This window comes from Heloderma suspectum, chromosome 1 (assembly GCF_057233095.1).
Source record: "Heloderma suspectum isolate Gila_16-S chromosome 1, 16-S_ref, whole genome shotgun sequence".
In the NCBI taxonomy this organism is placed as follows: Eukaryota; Metazoa; Chordata; class Lepidosauria; order Squamata; family Helodermatidae; genus Heloderma; species Heloderma suspectum.
In genome coordinates this window covers 349,114,655-349,135,230 of record NC_139458.1, presented here as the reverse complement: position 1 = coordinate 349,135,230, position 20,576 = coordinate 349,114,655, and the positions used below count along the sequence as shown (strand labels likewise).

The 20,576-nt window shown below is 41.6% G+C and overlaps 1 protein-coding gene across 1 annotated transcript in view; it reads left to right on the top strand.

The window, feature by feature from the left end:
* Positions 1-20,576, top strand: part of SYNE1 (spectrin repeat containing nuclear envelope protein 1) — a 459,183-nt gene that overhangs the window by 207,381 nt on the left and 231,226 nt on the right. The window contains exons 50-59 of the mRNA XM_084827854.1: positions 629-784; positions 1,639-1,930; positions 5,354-5,526; positions 6,119-6,428; positions 10,893-11,057; positions 12,487-12,843; positions 14,939-15,075; positions 15,374-15,551; positions 16,691-16,873; positions 18,088-18,231. Of these exons, the coding sequence (XP_084683980.1) occupies positions 629-784; positions 1,639-1,930; positions 5,354-5,526; positions 6,119-6,428; positions 10,893-11,057; positions 12,487-12,843; positions 14,939-15,075; positions 15,374-15,551; positions 16,691-16,873; positions 18,088-18,231 (2,095 nt within the window). The remainder of the gene's footprint in view (positions 1-628; positions 785-1,638; positions 1,931-5,353; positions 5,527-6,118; positions 6,429-10,892; positions 11,058-12,486; positions 12,844-14,938; positions 15,076-15,373; positions 15,552-16,690; positions 16,874-18,087; positions 18,232-20,576) is intronic.

Below are 20,576 nucleotides of genomic sequence, written 5' to 3'. Positions count from 1 at the left end.
TATTGGCCATGCTTGCTGACCCCACATTCCATCTTTGCTGGTCCTCTCTCCCACCATTCACACTTTGGGGGGGAATGTCCCCCCACTGCCTACATGTAGACTCTCTGCATGATTTATAACCCTGCACAATCAGGTTTCTAAATCAAGTGGGGAGCCTTCACAGATAGAGCAGGCGCACTGCTGTAAACCTCACCCCAGCACACGGTTGGCAGTGGGGAGGGGGGGCAGGGCAGATGAGGAGGCAGTGGTGGGGATGTGGCCAGTGAGCACAGTCCTGCTCTCCCCCTCACATGATTATAACTGCATGAGGAAGAACATCTAAATACAGCTTTAGAGAACAATCCTTCCATTACCTTCATTTTCCTCATTGACTGCTAATAACCATAAGCTGTAGCAGTTTAGAATTGGGAAAGTTCCATCCTCACTGTAATTCCCAAGGTCTTGTTTGACATATTTAGATCCTTGTTGAGTATTTTTAGAATACTCGTCATTACAGAAAAGTAGTCTGTGTGCCATTCTCAACCACTAGATGTTAAAACTTGTATCCAGTGATGTTATCTACATAGTAACTGTACGCTGAATTCTGTATTAATCTAGCTGTACAATTATGCTTTTGTTTTGTTTGTAGTTTTGAGGATCTGTGCAAGAATCGGAGTCTGTGGCTCCATGAGATGGAGGAAAGGATAAACACAGAAGCTTTGGGTGAGAGCAAACAGCATATCCCTGATAAGAAAAATGAGGTGCAGAAAGTGGAAGCATTTCTGGAAGAGCTTCTGGTTGCAAGGTACAAAACCGTAATTACTAACTATCCCCTGTCTTGTTGCCCCCATTGTGATGATATTCCAATAGCTACAATAATCCGAAATTGTTTGCTTTGTCTGTATTTTTATCACTATAACAACAGAAGACTAGCACTCTGTAAAATGTAATATGTACAGAATCCAAGAAAGAATTGACATTTGAACTGAGTCTACCACTAAACATTTTGATTCAAGTTAGCTCAGTAGTTAAGGGCAATTCACTGTATTTCATTAGGAAAAGCAGTTTTCAATCATATAGTATAAGAGGGCAATCTTATGTCCCCTAGACAACATCTGGGGGATACAGGATATTTCAGTCTCCTGTATCCGAGCCCAGAGACCGGGCTCCGAGCTTGGAGTCAGGAAATGGCTCTTCCCTCCTCTTCACAGCCAGTGTAGAGAGAACCACGCTGGCTGCTCCTACAAATTCACAAACATGAGTGCGTAGGAGGTGGAAAGGGGCATACCTGGGGGTGGGGAGGGGAGGGGAGGAGACTGGTGATGTGGGGAGACAAGCTATTCCCAGCTGCCCTCAGCCTCCTTCCCTCCTCCTCTCTGGGCAAAATTGCCCATCTAGCTAAAATGGCTGAACAACTGTACTTCTGTCAGGGACTGGGGATACACTGCAATATTTTGTCCCAATTGTTACATTTATAAAGATTTAGAATTCTTCTTGTATGTCCTTATGTGAAGCTATTATCATTCTTATTTGAACCATATTTGATTAATTTCCCCCAATGGCATGCATTGCCCATAGTTTGCCATAGTTATATTTTAATCTACACAGCTACATTTATAACTCAGATACTTTTCTCCCAATCTTAAACTTTTTGTTTAGAGACTCCTTCGATAAACTTATCCAGAAGGCACAGGTTTTAAATGAGAAAGGATATAGTGCTGGGAGGGAGGTCCGTCTGGCTTCTCAGCATTTTTCTGCTTATCAGAACCTAATCAAAGCAGTAAAGGAAAAGCTGCGGACCTCTCAGGTGGCCCTCCAGGACCACCAAGCTTTGGAAGAAGCTCTGCAGAGTATGTGGACATGGGTGAAAGAAGTACAAGGAAAGCTGGCCTCTGCAGAAGGCACCATTGGGAGCAAAGTTGTCTTAGAGAAACGGCTCTTGCAAATTCAGGTAAAGTAACAAAGTAATGGACCTGTTGGTATCAGAACTATTGCTGTAGAATACCAGAGGTTTTAAACTCTTGTTCTAATTAACTTCTTAAATTTACATAAAGCTCAACCAGTTCAGTCCTCCTCAAACTAAACTGCAATCAAGGAAAGACAGAAAGGAGCTACGAAGACTGCATGATTGTCCCTGTTTGTTTACAAGCTTATGGGTCACTTCTATAAAAAAAAATAATATTAAAAGTAGTGCTGTGGCAAAAATTTCTCTCACAGTTATTTCAACCATTCTCATTCAGTTTGATAGAAGAGAAATTGCTTTTGAAAAGACATTCAGTGGTGAAGAAATTTCTGAGAAACTCTCGTGGGCTGGGTTTGGGTTTCTTGGGCTTTCCTTACTTAGGAGGTGGCCAAGGAGTGAGCACAAGTGTCCTGTTTTTCATTGTACCATCACCTCTCTGGCTGCCTGTAGCCTCCTCAGCTTCCTACACTTCAGTTAAAGCCCAGTTTAAGGCACCGTTAGGTAATTCCCCCCATATGGCTTTTTCAGATCAGGACGTGCAGGCAGCCTGGGAGGCTAGCTATGATTAGGTAAGCTCAAAAACACCACAAAAATAAATTATAAAACATCCCGAATGAGGCAGAACAATGGAAGCCTCTTTCATGGGGGAAGAAAACTTTCAAGAAATTGGAGGAAAGATTTTGGCAGAGCACTAGCTCCACCAAAGTTGTGTCCTGCATCTCTGGAGCAGGACATAACACTGCCCCCACCTGCATTGTGGTGGATGCAAACTAGGGTTGGCGGAGAATTTCTCCCCGAAACTTTGGGGGGCTGAGCGCCAACGTGTTCGGCCCCCCGAACAAGTTTCGGGGAGAAATCCTCCGAACCCCCCCCACACACCCCGCACCCCCCCCGGGACGGGACTTACCTTCGCTGAATGTCCCTCCCGGCGGCGGGTCCGGCCGGCGGTTCGGCGGGTGTTCGAGCGGGGCGGGAGCGGCAGCCGGTCTTTCGACCGGCTGCTGCCGCCGCCGCCACCATTGCAATAAAAGAAAAAAAAACACGCCCCCTGATAGGCTACGTAACGATTAACGTAGCCTATCACGGCTAGATTTGCAAAGTCAGCCGTGATAGGCTACATCAATCGTCACGTAGCCTATCACGGGTGACTTTAAAAAAAAAAAAGTGCGTACGGATAATGGCGGCCCCCATAGGGAGCCGCCATTCCCGTTCCTTATTTGGTCGCTGTAGTCTACGTAAACATTTACGTAGACTACAGCGACTAAATAAGGAACGCGAATGGCGGCTCCCTATGGGGGCTGCCATTAGCGTACGCGCTTTTTTTTTTTTAAAGTCACCCGTGATAGGCTACGTGACGATTGACGTAGCCTATCACGGCTGACTTTGCAGATCTAGCCATGATAGGCTACGTGAATCGTCACGTAGCCTATCAGGGGGCGTTTTTTGTTTTTTTTTTTTAACTTTCGCGTTCGCGGCCGGGCGAGGCGGGAAGCCTCCCCCCTGGCCTGAATTTCGGCCGGGGCGAGGCAGGAAGCCTCCCCCCCCCGGCCTGAACTTCGCGGGGGGAGCAGCGAAGCGCCTCCCCCCCACCGCGAACGTCCTTCGAGGAAAGGTAAGGGACTTTCGTCCACCCCTAATGCAAACCAGGGCCAGCCTGCCAACACAGTCGATGATGTTGCAGCATGAAAACCCTGAAAAACCCTTAGGAAAAAAGAAAGAAGCTGTGTTACAATCTCTGCCAATGGAGAGCCCTACCTGGGAGACACTATAGAGAATTTCTCCTCCCACTGGAGAAATTCAGTGAAATCGTCTCCCAAATTTCTCTCCCTACAAGTAAGGTGGGGAATTTCAAGAGGCCATTTGCACACAGCTCTAACTGAAAGCAACATGCAATAAAGGTAAGACACAATGAGCGGTATCCAATGGAGATGGCTGACAAGCAGCCCGCCCTGCCTATTCCCTTCCTCAAGTGGTGCTCACCACTTGCAGAACAGAGATTTAGCACTTCTGCAGGCAACCTGAAACAAGCAGAAATACATCCTGGAACAGAGCAGGCTGGCAGAATTCACATAAGGGGTTTCTGCCAACTTCCCCTGTTCCTGAAAGGTTCAATCTCCATCCCACAAGTGGTGGGTGTTGCTTGTGGAAAGGAATTGGCAGGGCTGGCTGCTCATGGAATGGAAGCAGTGGTGAGGCCTGCTGGTGGATGGGCAGCATTGTATACTGCCCATTGAACTGTATAAAATTGCTAAGATAATATAAAAACAATAATGACAGCTATGGTAAAAACCATCTAAGGATCCACCATCTATAATAACTGCTTAACCTTGTGGAAGTGCCATTGTCAATTAAAATATCTTTATGTGACAGTGAAAAAGGTTGAGGGTAGGGGCTGAGCAGACCTCTCTAGGAGGGGAGTTTCACAATGTGGAATGCCACCAGAGACGAAAAAGAACAGAGAAAGGACAAGGAACTATCAAAGAATGCAAGGAATGGTGGGGAGGCAATTCCTAAGATAGGACCATCTCTGGGATTTTAAGAACACTGGCATCCTGTCTTACTGGCATCCTACCTGGGCATCTGCAGTCTTGTCAATGTCCATGGTTGCAGCTGTCCTCTTTATTTTCCCAAAATGCAATTCACTGCTGCCAGAAAAAAATGGCAGCTGGCAGTCTTTTTGTGGTAGCAGCTATATGATGCTCTAGAATCAGAATTTTCAATGCAATACATTTCAGGAACATAAAGATGGTGGCTGTAACCACAGCTGCCAAGGGGACCAGAGTGCGAGACTCAACAGTAGTGGTGTGGGCTGAACATGCTATGTTGTGGTGCCATATTTTTGTAGCCTGGTTTGTTCCTATATCAAAGTGGTTTGTTCCTATAGCAAAGTGGTTATGAAAGGTCTGCAAAGAGAACACTCTGGCATTATCTTAGCATTTGATGTATTCTCACATCACCCTGTCATCGTGGGCGAACACTAATCTAGGCAAATAAATCATCATCATCCCACAAGCAGACCAAATGGCCCTGAGAATTGCCCTTCAGCTATGAAAACAAATATTCTATTAATTTCAAAAGTAGAAATTATCCATGAGTTTTCTTGACTGAATGACCAGCTGTGCCAAATCTATTATTTCAATGTCAGCACCAATTCTGACACAGCATTTTAAAAGATAGATCGAACTGAACTATCCATGTAATTTTTTTTTTACTAATAATTCTGTAAAGGATAGCTACCAGAAATCTAGAATCCGAGTCACAGTACTATATTGCCCATGTAAAAAGCTATATGGACAATCCTTTCTAATTACACTTTTCTATACATACAATATAGCCTTTGTTGCAAAACACAGTAAATGGTATTCTTCTTGTCTGTAAGTTATTGAACAGTAAAACTCTCTTGCATCCTAGGAGATCCTTTTAATGAAAGGTGAGGGAGAGGTCAAGTTAAACATGGCCATTGGCAAAGGTGAACAAGCCCTGAGAAGCAGCAATGAAGAAGGGCAGCGTGTAATACAAAACCAACTACGAACATTAAAAGATCTCTGGAGCAGCATTATCAGCACCTCAGTGAGCTGTCAAAGGTAAGTTATTTCAGCTGCTGCTTATTCTAAAATGTTATCATAATTTTGGTAATTTGAGAGAACATTGAGAGAACACCTTACTTTGTGATTGGCTGAATTAAAATCATAAAAGGACAGGCCTGTGCATCCTGAAAAGCTTCTCTGGAGGGTCAGGGACCCTCTAGAACAGTGTATGGTGGGGTATGGAATGCTGCTGGGGAAGGGAAGAATCGACTATAACTGGCCTGCCAGCTCTACATAGAGTGCAGTTGGGGCAAGAAAACGGTGGCTGCTGACCAATCAGCTAAGCAGTACATCACCATCCTTCTGCCAGCTCACAGATGAAAAAGAGTAAGAACAAGAAAGAAAGAAGTTGCTGTAGAAATAGATAAAGAAAGAGACCTGCCACCTTTTCTCCCCTTAACTCAGTTTTACACTTGTCCCCTCCCCCTCTCAGAATTGGAAAAATGCTCATCCCCAGTTCTCCACCTCCAAATGGGGTGAGTGTCAAATTGGGAGGAAGTATTGCACAGCAGCCTTACTGCTGTAATGCAGTTAATTTCTCTTAAGGCGTATAAGATTTTGATCTCACTGTGTATTTCTTCAATATAAGCTTGCTGGAATCTGTGATTAATAAGTGGAACGACTATCTTGAGAGGAAAAGTCAGCTGGACCAATGGTTGGAGTCAGTAGATCACAAAGTAGAACAGCCTTTGGAGCTGCAGAATGGCTTGAAAGAAAAATTTTCCCAGCTAGACTACTTCCAAGCTATTGTTTCAGAAGTGGAAGAACATTCTAATGACCTGCACCAACTCATGGGAAAAGCTAAAGAGCTGCATGAGAAAACAGAGGATGATTCTTTGAGAAAAGTTGCTCAAGAGGAGCTGAAAACACAATTCAATGACATTACAACTGTGGTCAAGGTAAACATTTTGAAATATTATTCCCCCCTATAGATTTTTAATCAATGAAATCTTGCAATTGCAACATTATGATGCTAATTTTAAACAGTGATCAAGGTTACCTGAGTCATCTGTCAGGTCCAATGAGCATCCAGGTGAAACAGAGCTAGTGGTGTAGAAGAGGACATTGCAGCAATCACGTGTAGCGGTCAGTGATGCTGCTAGGTAATTTTAGACCTGGAATTAATGGTCTTATGGGGTGGGTCAGGAGCTTTAGATGGCCATGCGTATGACTTCAGTTGTGAAGCACACAACTAACGTTTCTTCACCCTCTCTAACTGCCATTCCAGGCTTTAAACTGTTTCTACATTCCTGATACGTGATACGTTAGAACAAAACAACGAAAATGTTTGCCAACCCTGATTTCAAAATAAAACTCTGAGCATGTGCAGTTTTGCATTTTAAACTCACTTGAAGAGTAGCACTATCATGGCTGCAGAAATAAAATGGACTTTGCTTCTGCCCCTGCTGCTTTCTGGGTAGTCATTCGGGGGCCCTAGATCCAGCCCTAGCTTGACCTTGGCACCAAGATCCAGCCCTAGCTGCAGCACTAGTAAACGTGGCCCAGAATAAAGCCAAGAAGGCAAACTGTGAGTCACAGCCATGTTGGTAGCCCAAAGGGAGCAAGGCAAGGAGGTGGGAGGTGGAACAGAAGGCAAGCATAGTATAGAGGGAAACCAGAGTTAGCAGATCATTGAGTCATGGGGTAAATAACTTGCTTAGACAAAAGAATGGGCTCTGTATATGTATTGGGCAAAGTGCCATTTGAATGCTTTTGTGGATCACTTGACAGACTCTTGAGCCAGCAAGCCAAAGGCTAGTTTACTGAAGCTTAAGTTCCCCTTTCTAGTGAGCTGCTTGCTTGGTAGTGCCCAAGAACCGCAAATAGCTGACTTGGTACTATGGTTCTGTGTGTATTCCTAGAAAGCCAGAATCTGGCTCCAGGGTTTCTTGTTTATGGCATCCTACATCTTTTAAAATAGCTTGTTTTCACCCTTCTACTGAAATGTGATAATACTATACAGCAGACAGTTTTAGCATTATTTTCAATTATTCTGGGATCAATACAAGGAGCTAAAGAAATTTTCATATATGCTTTTCAGCCACACCTATATCAGCCAGTATATGAGCTCCTTAGTTAATCTATGCCACTGTGCTGAATTACTGTAATCCCTAAAATCTGTCAGATAAATCAGGATCAAGAAAGGTTTACATCTGGATTCCCCATGCCCACATCTAGTAATCACTCCAATAGAGCTAGTTGAAATGATAATAACAGGGCTGTTATAACTGCTGAAATGTAAGTAAATGTAAGTAAATTTCAGAAAACATAACAGAGAATAAATATTTGGTAAGTGGAAAAAGGGTAACGTCTGTAAAATGTATCACTCAAGATAGATAGATAGATAGATAGATAGATAGATAGATAGATAGTTAAAAGAAAATTAGTTTTACTAGGCATTTACCTTGTATGCCCTGTGGCTTCAGGCAAGACTTTAGTTTAATGAGTTCCAGGAGAAAATGTGGTTTATTCATCTGGAATTCCTTCTGAAGGAATGGAGGGAAAAAAACCAGTCATGAGATATATGTGACTCACCATGTATATTTCTTTGGCCTAACAGATCCACAGTTATGAGAATTTTTCATCCTGAGTGTAGATACAACAACATGGAGGCCCTATACTTGCCTTCACCAATCTGTTGTCCTCCAGATGTTTTGGATTAGAACTGCCAGCATTCCTGACCATTGGCCATGGGTTGATGAGAGATGAAATCCAAAACATCTGAAGGACACCAGGTTGGGGAAGGTTGCCCTATACTATAGAGAACTGGAACATTTTATTTTTTAATGATAAATTATGATTTATATGTTGCAAGAATTCACACACAGAGATAAAAGGTCATAATTATGCAGTCACCGTGATCTGGTTCCAATGTAACACTAACACAGGCCTTGTGCTTGTGTTCTCCTCCTCCCCTCCCCTCTCCTCCAGCCTGGCTACAAGGAGAAGATAGGAAGCTTTCACTTTTGCTTTCATTTACTTTTGCTTTATTGGTATGTCTGAATTGGACCTGTGGTTAACCTTTAATATCATTTGGGGAACAAGCCAGGATTATAAACCAAGTTTTAAAGTTGGCTTGTTTCCCTAAACCAGCCTTCTTCAACCTGGTGTCCTCCAGATGATTTGGACTACAACTACCATCAGCCCCTGCCAGCATGGCCAGTAGTCAGGGATGGTGGGAGTTATAGTTCAAAACACCTGGAGGACACCAAATTGGGGAAATCTGCCCTAAACCATAGTTAAAATAAATCACAGTTTGTCTAGGTTTGGACATAATTAGTAACTTGAAGATGGAAGCAAAAGTTGTCACCCTCCTCATAGCCATGCTGGAGAATGAAAGGGGAGGGTGGAGCTCACAAGCCTGAGGATCAGCCATGTAATGTGTTTAGCATTACATTCGAATAAGGCTTCTTTGTCTCTCTCTTTTTCTCCCAATCCCCCCGAAATGATCTGTAGCATTAAGGCTGCAGCTTTATGCATGCTTACCTGGGATTTAGCTCCATAGAAGACTTCCAAGTAAACATACATAAGATTGCTCAGTAACCAACTATTGCTATCACTAGGACATAAAGCAGAGAAGCATTCGTCAAAAGATCAGCTTCTGTATTATTAAGGTCCAGGAAAAAAAAAATTTAAGTTCCTGGTGGAAGAAACATGATAGGCATCCCATTTCACAATTGGATTACTGTAATATATTCTATCTGGGGCTTCCTTTGGGGCTGGTCCAGAAGCTGCAATTGGTGCAGAACATGGCAGCGTAGGTGTTAAGTGAGGCACTGGGTCATGCACATATTATGCTTGTGCTAAGGGAACTGCATTGACTGACTATTTGCTGTTGGGCCGTCTTCGGAGTCTTGTTAACATGTAACACCTTGAACAACTCAGGAGCAAGTTACCTGAAGGACCTCCTCCCCCTTTATAGGCCTGCTAAATTGCTGCATTCCTTAGTGGCACCGCATCCTGAAGTTTACCATTTGACAGTGACTTAGAAATGAGAGTTTTCTGCAATTGCCCCTGTCCTTTAGAATGCTCTTCCCTTGGCCATATACGAAGCGTCATCTCTGATGTGCTTCTGACATCTCTTGAAGACATGCCTTTTTACTCAGGCTTTCTCTGATGACTGATGTTGGATCCTATGCCTTGTTGTCACTGATATATTTTTTTATCTTGCTTGTTCTTATCTTTTTAAAAAATGTTTTTACTATATACTGCCTGGAGATTATTTTTCGCTTATATAAGCGGTTTATTTCTAAACCGCTTATATAAGCAATTGAGAAATATTTTAAAATGAAGTAAATAACCTTTATTTGGGAAGCTTAATCAGTGGTGTGGCTAGGTAATTTTAGTCTCTGTATTGTTCATCTACCCGAATAATAACAATAACAACAATAACAATAATAACAACAATAATAATAGAAATACTCTGGGGATGTATGGTTTCACACTTTCAATTAACTTAAACCATGACACCATTATGACTACAGAAATAAAATGGTGTTTGCCCTTACTGCCCTGATGCTAAGTACATCTACTTGAAAATAAGTACCAATTTGTTATAAAAGAGGATGATAAATTTTAAAAGTATAAATGAAAGAGCATCAGTAACCATGTACATTCCCAGCCAGCCCCTGACTATAACATGTTTTAAATATAAAAGGAAAGAAAGGATGCTGCAGTGACCAGCGTCAGCCCAAGTGGGCCCCAGCATGCCCAGGTGCTGATGCTGGGCCTGTGTCCCACTATCGCATCACCTGTTGTCACCAGAGAGTGTCCTGAATGCATTCACAATTTTTTCCAGTTCTGTGCAAGTGCAAAGGAATGAATGTCCACTGCTAGGAAATTTGCGCAATTTCCCCTTCAGTTTTACTGCTCTGCCTTGAAATTTGTGCAATTTCCCCCTCTGTTTTACTGCTTTGCCATGACATTTGCATATCTGACAGCTAGCAATGGAGACCAGTGGAGGGAAGCAACAATCATGAAGCGGGAGGGTGGGAGGAGCTGAAAGCAGCTGGTGGCTGCAGGAGAGAAAGAGCTTTGGGGGCTGGTGTTCTTACTTCAGTAGAGCGTGAAGCAGCCTCTTTTAAAAAGGTTTTCGCTAGCAAGGGGAGAGCCAAAGTGGAGGATGAAATTAACAAGGACATTACCAAGAGGGGGATATTGGTATGTTTGGCTCAATAGTGGACTATCAAGGGAAGTCATAAGTACAACCTCCATGCCATACCTGATCCAAAGCCAGACTTGCAAGGATCCAGGAAACCTGCAATCGGTATGAAGATTTTGTTTCCTTGGGCAGAGGCTAGATATGATTAAGGCCATCCATCCAGCAGAACTAAATCCTAACAGAGTTGCTTTTTGACTTACAGGAAAAAATGAGAAGAGTAGAAGATATTGTCAAGGACCATTTACTATACCTCGATGCAGTACATGAATTTACTGACTGGCTTCATTCAGCAAAAGAGGAGCTTCACCGCTGGTCAGACACATCAGGGGATTCACCAGCCATACAGAAAAAACTGGCCAGAATTAATGTGAGAGAATTCTACTGTAGTGACTTTATTAACATACATACATATGTACATATATGTTAAGACATGGCCTGATGAGCATTAATTATAGAAAACACTGATTCCCTTTAATTGGTTTGGATTCAGAGTTTGCCTTGGGGGTCGTTCCTGCCAGCAGAATGGGGGCAGGGGAGATTGCTTATATTGATTTCTCCTTCTCTGTGCAGCCCTTTATTCCCACCAAAAATCTGCTCCGGGGGCTTGGGAACCTTCTGGAACAGTGCAGTAGGGCTGCAGTCATGTCCAATTCTCTGAGGACTCTGAAGCCACAACCACACCCCAGTTGCCTCCATGTCATTGCAGCCAAATGCTTAAAAAACAAGCATGGTCCCTTTCAGGGAGAAGTCTTTATACAGTGTATGGGAGGAGCTAGCAGCCTCTGGGAACCCCAAGTCCTACTGAAAGCTCAGTCTGAGTCTGCAAGTTATTGGAGCAATGTACAGACAAGCTTGCTTGAGTTCCAGCCCCTCTTGGAGGTCTCTGTGGTGCTATCCTATTCCCAGTCTTGTCTCCCTGGGAAATCTGACTTGTCCACTATGGATCGGTAAATAGCCGATCCATAGCGGAACCCTGTAACCCATGCCTGACCAGTGCCCAATTACACTAATCCCTCACTATGGCAGAGGCAGAACAGAATATCAGCAGGACTCATGCCCTGAAATGGTACAGTGAGGCATGAATTGTCCAAAATTATCCCCTTCTGCCAGTGGAATCCCTGTGCTAGATGGAAGGAGCCCTTTCATTCATGGAAGGCAGAGTTTGGATCCAACCCAGAATATTTTAAATTCATCTGAGAGCATGCTTGCTGATTCCAATTTTGTTCCAGGTACTGCATTCTACTGCTGAACTTCAGGTATTTAAAGTGAATCAAAACTTTGGCTCACAAACATAATCGTGTTTGCACACAGCATATATCCAGTTAAAATCAGATACAGCAGATACACAAAGTAGAATAAAAAAATGGGAAACAACTTTTCCCAATGGGACCAGTACACATGCCACATGATGATTTGCCATTTTGTAATTTCCTGTGACTGAAAATGACATCACCTAAGTATCATACTCCAAACAAAACACAATTATAAGAACTCACCAAGGAAAAATATAAGGGTTTTTTTTCTGCTTTTGAATATTGAAACTCTGTCTACCTTTGTATTAATCTTGTTACTTTGTGTACAGCTCTCTCTCCCCCCACATCCATCCCCACTTTGTTTTTTTAACTTTTCACTTACATTTTAAAACAGAATATATTGTTGGTGAAACTGCTTATGAGCATGGAGCGGTCAGCGTAACTGCTCTGTACAAAGCTGCTTGTCATTTGTAGTAAGTGTGCCGTTATCCAGCTGAAGTGGATCACAGCCATTTTAGTTACCATGGCAATATTCCATTGCAGGGGCTGATAGATTCCAGACAGACGGGTGAGAGCCGCCTAAACAGAGTTCAAATGCTGGCTCCTGCAGTGAAAAAGAACACAACTGTTCAGGGGTGCAAACACATAGACACTGAAATGCAGGCTCTTCACTCCGACTGGAAGCAGTGGGAAGAGAGCGTACTCCAAGCCCAAAACACCTTGCAGGAGCTGGATAGTCAAATGGCTTTGTCAGAGCAGGAGTTTACCACACAGGCTGCTGATTTGGAAGAGGCCCTCAAGCACTTCAGCACTCTTCTTGCATCCTGGTCTGAAAGTCTGACCCATCTGGATAGTAAGCACACAGACAAAGAGATAGTGGAATTCTGGCAACAGGAAAAGGTAAAGTGTTTTCTTTTTGTTTTTACCTTTTCTAATCTTTTTTCATTGTCGAAGTCAGGAAGAAACAAGCCACTCACAAAAAGAGAATATAGTACCAATTGCTAAATTGGAGACTCTGGAATGCACTTTTAACTGGGTAGGAAAAAATTAATGTCAAAAAACTGGCACTACCTATATAAAAATCTATCAGATGTTAGTCACTTTGTGGAGTGATTTCGGTCAGACGTTAGTCACTTTGTGGAGTAATTTTACATTCTCCTGTGTGCACACATGTTGCATTTCATTGCTCAGTCTTTGTAGCACCGAAACTGGGGTCAGAGCACAGGCAGAAACAGGACACACAAGCATTAAGCATTCTGCTTAACACTCTCAGTTTTCCAAGATGTTTCAATACTTCATCCCAGCATTTATTTATTTTGTTCTATTTATATCCCATCCTGCCTAAAAATCCCAGGTCAGTTATCAACAATATGAAAAACCACAATAAAATACAACAAATACACTTCTAATAAAACCAATAATTAACCAACAGAGAAAACAAATGCATAATCAACAACAGATCCAATCGTAGTCATTAAGGCAACAACTAATGACTCATAAATGCCTGGGTAAACAAAAAGGCCTTAGCCTGGCACCAAAACGTTTATAAAGTTGGTGCCAGGCCTACCTCTTGGGGACAGCAATCCAAAGTCAGGGCACCACCATGGAGAAGGTCCTGTCTTATGTCACTAATCGATGTACCTAGTTATCATAAGCCATTGAGTGAACAGGAAAAAGTTGTACAGGATATGATTTTCATTTCACCATGTAGGAACTATATTGTTTCGGGAGGGTGGGGGTAGGTAGCCAGTACCCCTACTGACCTTGGGCTAAAAGTTCTCCATTCTTTTTGTGCAGTTCCTTGTCATAATGCATTTAAAGGTGAAACTGTTTTGTTTTGTTTTTACTAAAATTGTGCTGGAAATCTTGCGCACAATTTTGCAAGATAACTCTTCCCCCACAAAATTGTGTGTGCGTGTGTACTTTCTGCTGCTTTGGGGGTGTGGGAGAAATTTCTAAGACATTTTAAGAGTGGGTTGGCTTAGCTTACCTTAAATGTATAGACTGGGGCAGGGGGGTTACTTGTTTATTTCTTTTACAGTAAAAGAAAACACCTCATGGCCAGCTATAAGGTTCTCTGGCTGCCTGCCAGCTACATTTCTGGGTCCAGGGGGTAGTATCCAATAGGGGTGGTCATGCACACAGACTGGGGCCAGCATGACCTGCCCCTTCCAGAAACCAGCATTTCTATGTGCATCCGGGCTTGCCCCTAGAAGCGCTATATCTGAGCCGTACAGGTAGGGGCCACACATGGACCTGGGCTGGTGGAGCTGGCCATGCGGACACCACCCCTATTGGATACTACCCAATATGCCCATGGGAATGACGCTGCAAAATATCCTAATTTTCTCAAAACAATTTCTTGGCCCCCATTTTTCAAGCTGAAAAAAGCTGAAGCAAAAGTTTCAGCCCAGCTGTAATTTTTACACCCTACTAGTTTTGTAAAACTTTGTCCAACGAGGCTCAAAATGATTGGGGAAAATCCACAATATAGTAATATAATTAGTGGAAAGATCAGAAGACATTACTGATCTACTAAACCATGGTTTTCTGTTTCTTTCCAAATATTATAATAGCTTGAGAACCACCATTAAGTGAGTACTTATTGGGGAAGGAGCTATAGGCCCATGGTATATCAGTCAGTTCCCATTAAGCCTAATTTGTACTCACATAAAGTCCATATTGTAGGAATATCTTTGTTTTTAGTAAAGATGGACAAACTGCATGCAGTTCAGCTTCCAGTATAGATCTTAGTATAGATATATTTATCCAGGACAAAAAGTATTAATAATTTGCCATAAATGGCAGTAGCTAGGGTCGTTAGTTACATCGTCCAAACTTTTGGAAAGTGCATTTTAAACAAATGATAGTTTAGTACTGGGGTAAACTGAGGATCCAGTATAATGTATCCATATGAAAAGTAGATAGTGTCACATCGTTTTAATACCATAGAGGCAAATGTATGTTATTTTGGTTATGATTTTGTTTTAATTAGGAAACGCTGGATGCCCTGACAAAGGCAGAGCATATGAATGATGATATTAAGACTCAATTAAATAACCTTTGTCGGTTTTCCAAAGATTTGAGTACCTATTCTGCAAAGGTATCCCAGTTAATTAAGGAATATAACAGGTACGTTTCCCTTTCATAGAACAAATAAGCAATACAATGTTCATATCTGTGTTGTGTGAGTTTTAACTTTCATAGCAAATTAAAATGTTGCTTGCAAAAGCACCAAGAACTAGATTGTTCCATCTTTGAGCTAACAGATGCAATATGGTTGTTCTTCCTTATGTTCGATGCAACTCACAAAAAAACCTACTTTTTGTTATATAAAGCATTTTTATTTTAATTGAAAGAAATATCTGCCTCTTTCTATCTAACATAACCCCAAACTACATTTTCATTTGACTAACACGGTACTCTGAAGTCTTTGTCTACAAACTTCGAAGGGTTGCCAAAGTAAAGAGCAGGCCTTACATCAGAGATTCAGGACAGCCTTCAGAGATTTCCAGCAGTGTCTGGTCAATTCCAAAATCACTACTGCCAAATGTTTTGATGTGCCTCAAACTGTCAGTGAAGCTGCAGCCAACATACAGAAAATACAGGTAACGTCTATGAATCTGATCCAGCATTTTCAAAGCAGAAATAAAATCCACTTAAAATAGCATTTTTCTACCTGAACAATGTTCCCTGTTACATCTGGAGCTAAAACCATAACCTATGCTGTGGGTCTTAGCAAGGAGTTAATTTTTAACAGTACATAAACACAGTTGCAAATAATTGATGGTTGGAAAAGTATGTATAGTATCCAACAGAAAACATTTCATTCTTTCATTAAAGTTATGTGATTTGGGTGTTACAGTGGGCTGGTTTGAATGTAATGCAAAACGTTAGTTTAGCCTTATGAATATCAGCCTAGCCTCCCCCAGGGTCGTGCACTTGCCCTTTGGTGCAAGTGTACGTGTGTGTGTGTGTGTGTGTGTGTGTGTGAATACAATGAAGAATACCAAGGAGTATGTATGTATGATGTAAACAATCTATTGATAAACTCCAATAATATATTTTGGGGAACATCCTGCATAATTCAAAACAACTTTGTAGCATGAGAGTATTAATGTGGGATTTGCAGTATGTTGAAGAAAGCTCACATATATCCGATAAACTGGTATATCACCAGCAGAAACTACAGTTGGTTCTTGCTTAGCTACTACGCTCTCTGCCGGGGTAATGAGAAGTCCAAAATTGGGACCAATAACAAGTAACATACATTTTTTACTAAGTAAAATATCATTTTTACAAGCCAACAAGCAGACCCTGGACTTCTGAAAGATCTTCTTTCTGAGTTTCAAACATAAATACTTCCTGTCCAGGAGATCGTCTAAAGGGAGGTCAATAAAGATAAAAGCTGATACAGTATTCAGCTTGTTTTGCAAAAATAATATTTCCCTCACTCTTGTTAATTCTTCATTATTAATTAATGAGAATGTGGGTTATCCATCTCAGGTTTGGTCCAGAATCTCCTTGTTTCAGTTATTAACATCCGCCTGTGGTGAGGCAAAACAGGAGAGGTAGCCCAGGGCCCCAACTTGATTTCTTAAGGAGTAGTAATATATCAGGGGCAAGTAATGATTGAACAAGCAGCCGCCAGTCTGGTGCCCTTTTTTATTTGTTAGGTATAACATGGGTAATATTTGTACTTATTACTTGCTAGTTTTATAATTGTTGGAGTGTTCTTTTGACTTAGGATTTTTTATCTGAAACTGAAAGTGGCCAACAGAAATTAAATTTGGTGGTGTCCAAAGGAGAACTATTAAGCTCTATTTTGCCTAAAGAAAAAGCTAAATGTATCCAAGCTAAAGTTGTTTCAGCGAAAGAGGATTGGAAAAAATTTATTTCAACCCTACACCAGAAGGAAACAGCCTTGGAGGTATGAAATCAATCACAGAAGAAGTTATCTTTCTTGTATTTTCATTATAAGTGTGCTCATACTTAATTCTGTGCTAAATAGGACTGATGAGAAGGCTGTATGACTGCCTGTCAAAACAAAATACATACAGATTTTAAAGCCATCTTGGAGGGATATACACTTAAAAATAAATAAATTTAAAAAGCAGAGGAGAGTCTCTGAGAATGATTACTAAATCTGGAGAGCTTCATGGAGAATAAGATGATCCTTAACGTACCTAGATTCAAAGTCTTTAAGGGTACAATCCTATGCCTGTTTGGACAGAAATAAGTCCTACAATTTCCAGTATTTCCCAGCCAGAATGTAGGACTTATTTCTGTCTAAACATGCATATGATTGTGCCTTATAGGTTAAAACAAGCACTTGGAATTATGCTTGGAAATGGACTGGGGTCCAGTACAGCTGTTTTAAAACTGGTGAGAAGTGTTCCATATGCCCTGTCCCAGTTAGCAGTCAGGCCGCTATATTTTTAATTAACTGCAGTTGCTGAACAACTTTCAATAGCAGCCCCATGTACAATGTATTTCAGCAGTCAGAATGGAAGGTTACCACTTCAGTCAGGAGAAGCTGTAATTGGTGTACCAGGCTAAGCTGGTGAAAGTTGCTACCTGCCACCTGAGCAGTGACAATGCTGGATCTAATAGCACCCCCAAACTGTGAACCAAACTGAGACTGTGCAGTCCCACCTTTAATACTACCTCTCAGGTCAGAAGAGCCACTCGCCAACAGCAACTTCATCTTCTCTGTTTTCTGTTAAACATTACATCATTAATATAAAGCCAAACATTCGGATGTATGAGAATTTCATTACTGTTCGCAACCACAAACATGAGCAGGAATGCAATTCTCAGGAAATTTTTGAAATTTCCCAGACTTGCATTTGCAAGTGTGCACTTATTATGCAAATATACAATTCCCCCCCCCCATCTGCATTTTTGCACTTTAGCCTATGGGGGAAAATGCTAATTTTCAATCTGGGGAAAATGCACATTTTTGAAAATGCACATTTCCCCGATTGAACGTGTGCATTTTTCCTGATCAGAAAAAAAGGAGACAGTTGCATTCAAGAACGCGAACGAGGCAAACCAAGCTTCAAGATGAAATTTGGAGAACTTCAACAAGCTAAACATCACATATTCACCCTAAGCATGAATGCTTTTTTGATATCTTACTAGAACTTAAAGATCCAGATGAAAGATTTTGATACTAGTGCAGAACCTCTTCAAGACTGGCTAAACGAAACCAAGGAACTGGTGCAAGAAAGCAGTAATCGCCTATTTGACCTTCCAGCTAAAAGGAGAGAACACCAGAAACTACAGGTGATCATAAGATAGAGCCTTCAGTCCTGTCCTGTTTCAGGCATGTTTTGTGTGATGAAGGTTGCTGACGTCATACTTTGTTTCCTTATCTTATGCATAGGCTGACTCAGATGATCTGTTCAAAGCACAACAAAATAGCATTTCATAGTATGGCAAATAGTGATTGAAAGAACACTGTTCTGTGAATACCACAACATTCAGTCCAGTTTTGATGTACCCTTCGACATTGCATGGAGATACGTTCTTCTACACTGAAGAAGGGAACACTTATCTTTTAAACACTAAAGACTTATTTTCTTTTTGCAAAAAAAAAAAATGTTCACAAAATGTCAGGGCACTGTTATGGAGGAAGAAGGTCATGTGCTCATGTTCAGCGCTTTAATTAAAAAAAAAACGAACAGCCAAACAAACATGAGTGCTTGCACACTTGAGTGGAAATTTTGAGAATCTCAAAATTTGGGAAGCTCTTATCAGCATCCTCATCACAACATTAAAAATGAAGTAATACTTTTAAAAGTGTACAAAATGGCATGAGTGGGAAGGTGGTTGTTCATCTATAATGACAGCATAGGCATTGGTCCTTAGATGTCAGTATCCCTCATGCAACCGCAGGAATGTGAAATCCCAGGGGTAAAAAACAGAAAAATTTGAGAGGGAGAGGCTTTCCCAAGAAAATTGGAAAATAGATTCCCCCCCTCCAAATTGAATGGCTTTGGATTATGTAATATTTTATTTTAGAATGATGAATAAAATATTTAAGGCAAGTTATTGATATATTGCTACCCAGCCTTTACTCTACCAAAAGATTTTTTTAAACTATGCAATAAAACTTTTATAGAAGGACTAGAGATGTAAATTTTGTGGAAACAACAAAGCCATGGTCTTATAGGCCCCTTCCAACCCTACTATTCTATGATTCTATGTGGAGATTTCTTTTAAATACTTATGTGAAATTTCCAGCATAGTTATTTCTTCCATTCATTATTACAATTATTGATTTAATGTATCTTTTCACTGATAGACATTTAGGGATACTCCAAGTCATGCACAGTTTCCCAACATGTAAGTAGAGTCACGATATCATAATATGGAAGCAAATGTACTTTCTTGACATTGTGGGTTTTGTTCTATAGAGTCCTGTGTTTCTCTGTGCTTGTTCTGTTTAGATGTTGTGGCAGTCAATAGTTCTAATGTGAAAGAAACACTCTAGGTTACCCTGCTGCTGCCACCAGATGTGACAGAGCAGCATGTTTCTTTTTTCTTCTTTTTTTGAATTAACTTTGAGGCTTCGGTGTATATAACTCACTATCACTGTTTTAATAAAGTTCTCAATTAGACCTCACTACTAGGGAATAGTATAAAACTTTTTAACTGCTGCCACTAGAATAAGCACTCTCTATCTAAAAGAAACTCAGTGGACTGGTTCCTATGACATAGGTAAGGGACTGATACCACCACTAAAGACAACAAAAAATGTGTCTAATAATGGAAATTATTTACAAACAAGAATAAAATGTCATTGTGTGGTGTAGTATTTAAATGGGTCTGTGTGGCAGATGAAAGGAACAAACCAGAGACACCAACTTAAATGGGTTATTAAATTGGCCACAACTTTATTAATTTTTTAATACTATTGGTGGAGGTATAGGGCATGGATCCCACCATCGGGCAGCCCAACTGCTGTCCAATTTTCCTTCCTGGCCAGGAGTGTTGGTGATGAGTGGGAAGGTCAGAGGCCAACCAAGGCACAGACCACTAACGTGAACCACTTCCCCTCCACCCTGGACGTGGCACATTTGCAGCCACCATGCTGGCCCAGCCTTGGTGCTACACCCAGCCCAATCCTATTCTCTCTCCTAAATTGATCCAGCCCAATGCCTAAAACACCCCACAAAGTTGTGACAGAAACCATTTGTTGTTGTTGAGTCGTTAAGTCGTGTCTGACTCTTCGTTACCCCATGGACCACGGCACGCCAGGCCCTCCTGTCCTCCGCTCTCTCCGGAGTGTGCTCAGGTTCATATTCATTGCATTGGTGATGCTATCTAGCCATCCCATCCTCTGCCGTCCCCTTCTCCTTTTGCCTTCAGTCTTTCCCAGCATCAGGGTCTTTTCCAGGGAGTTTTCTCTTCACATTAGGTGGCCAAAATATTTGAGCTTCAGCATCCGTATCTGTCCTTCCAATGAGCAGTCAGGGTTGATTTCCTTTAGGATTGACTGATCTGACCTCCTTGCAGTCCACGGGACTCGTAAGAGTCTTCTCCAGCACCACAGTTTGAAAGCATCAATTCTTCGGCGCTCAGCCTTCCTTATAGTCCAGCTCTCACAGCCATACGTTGCTACTGGG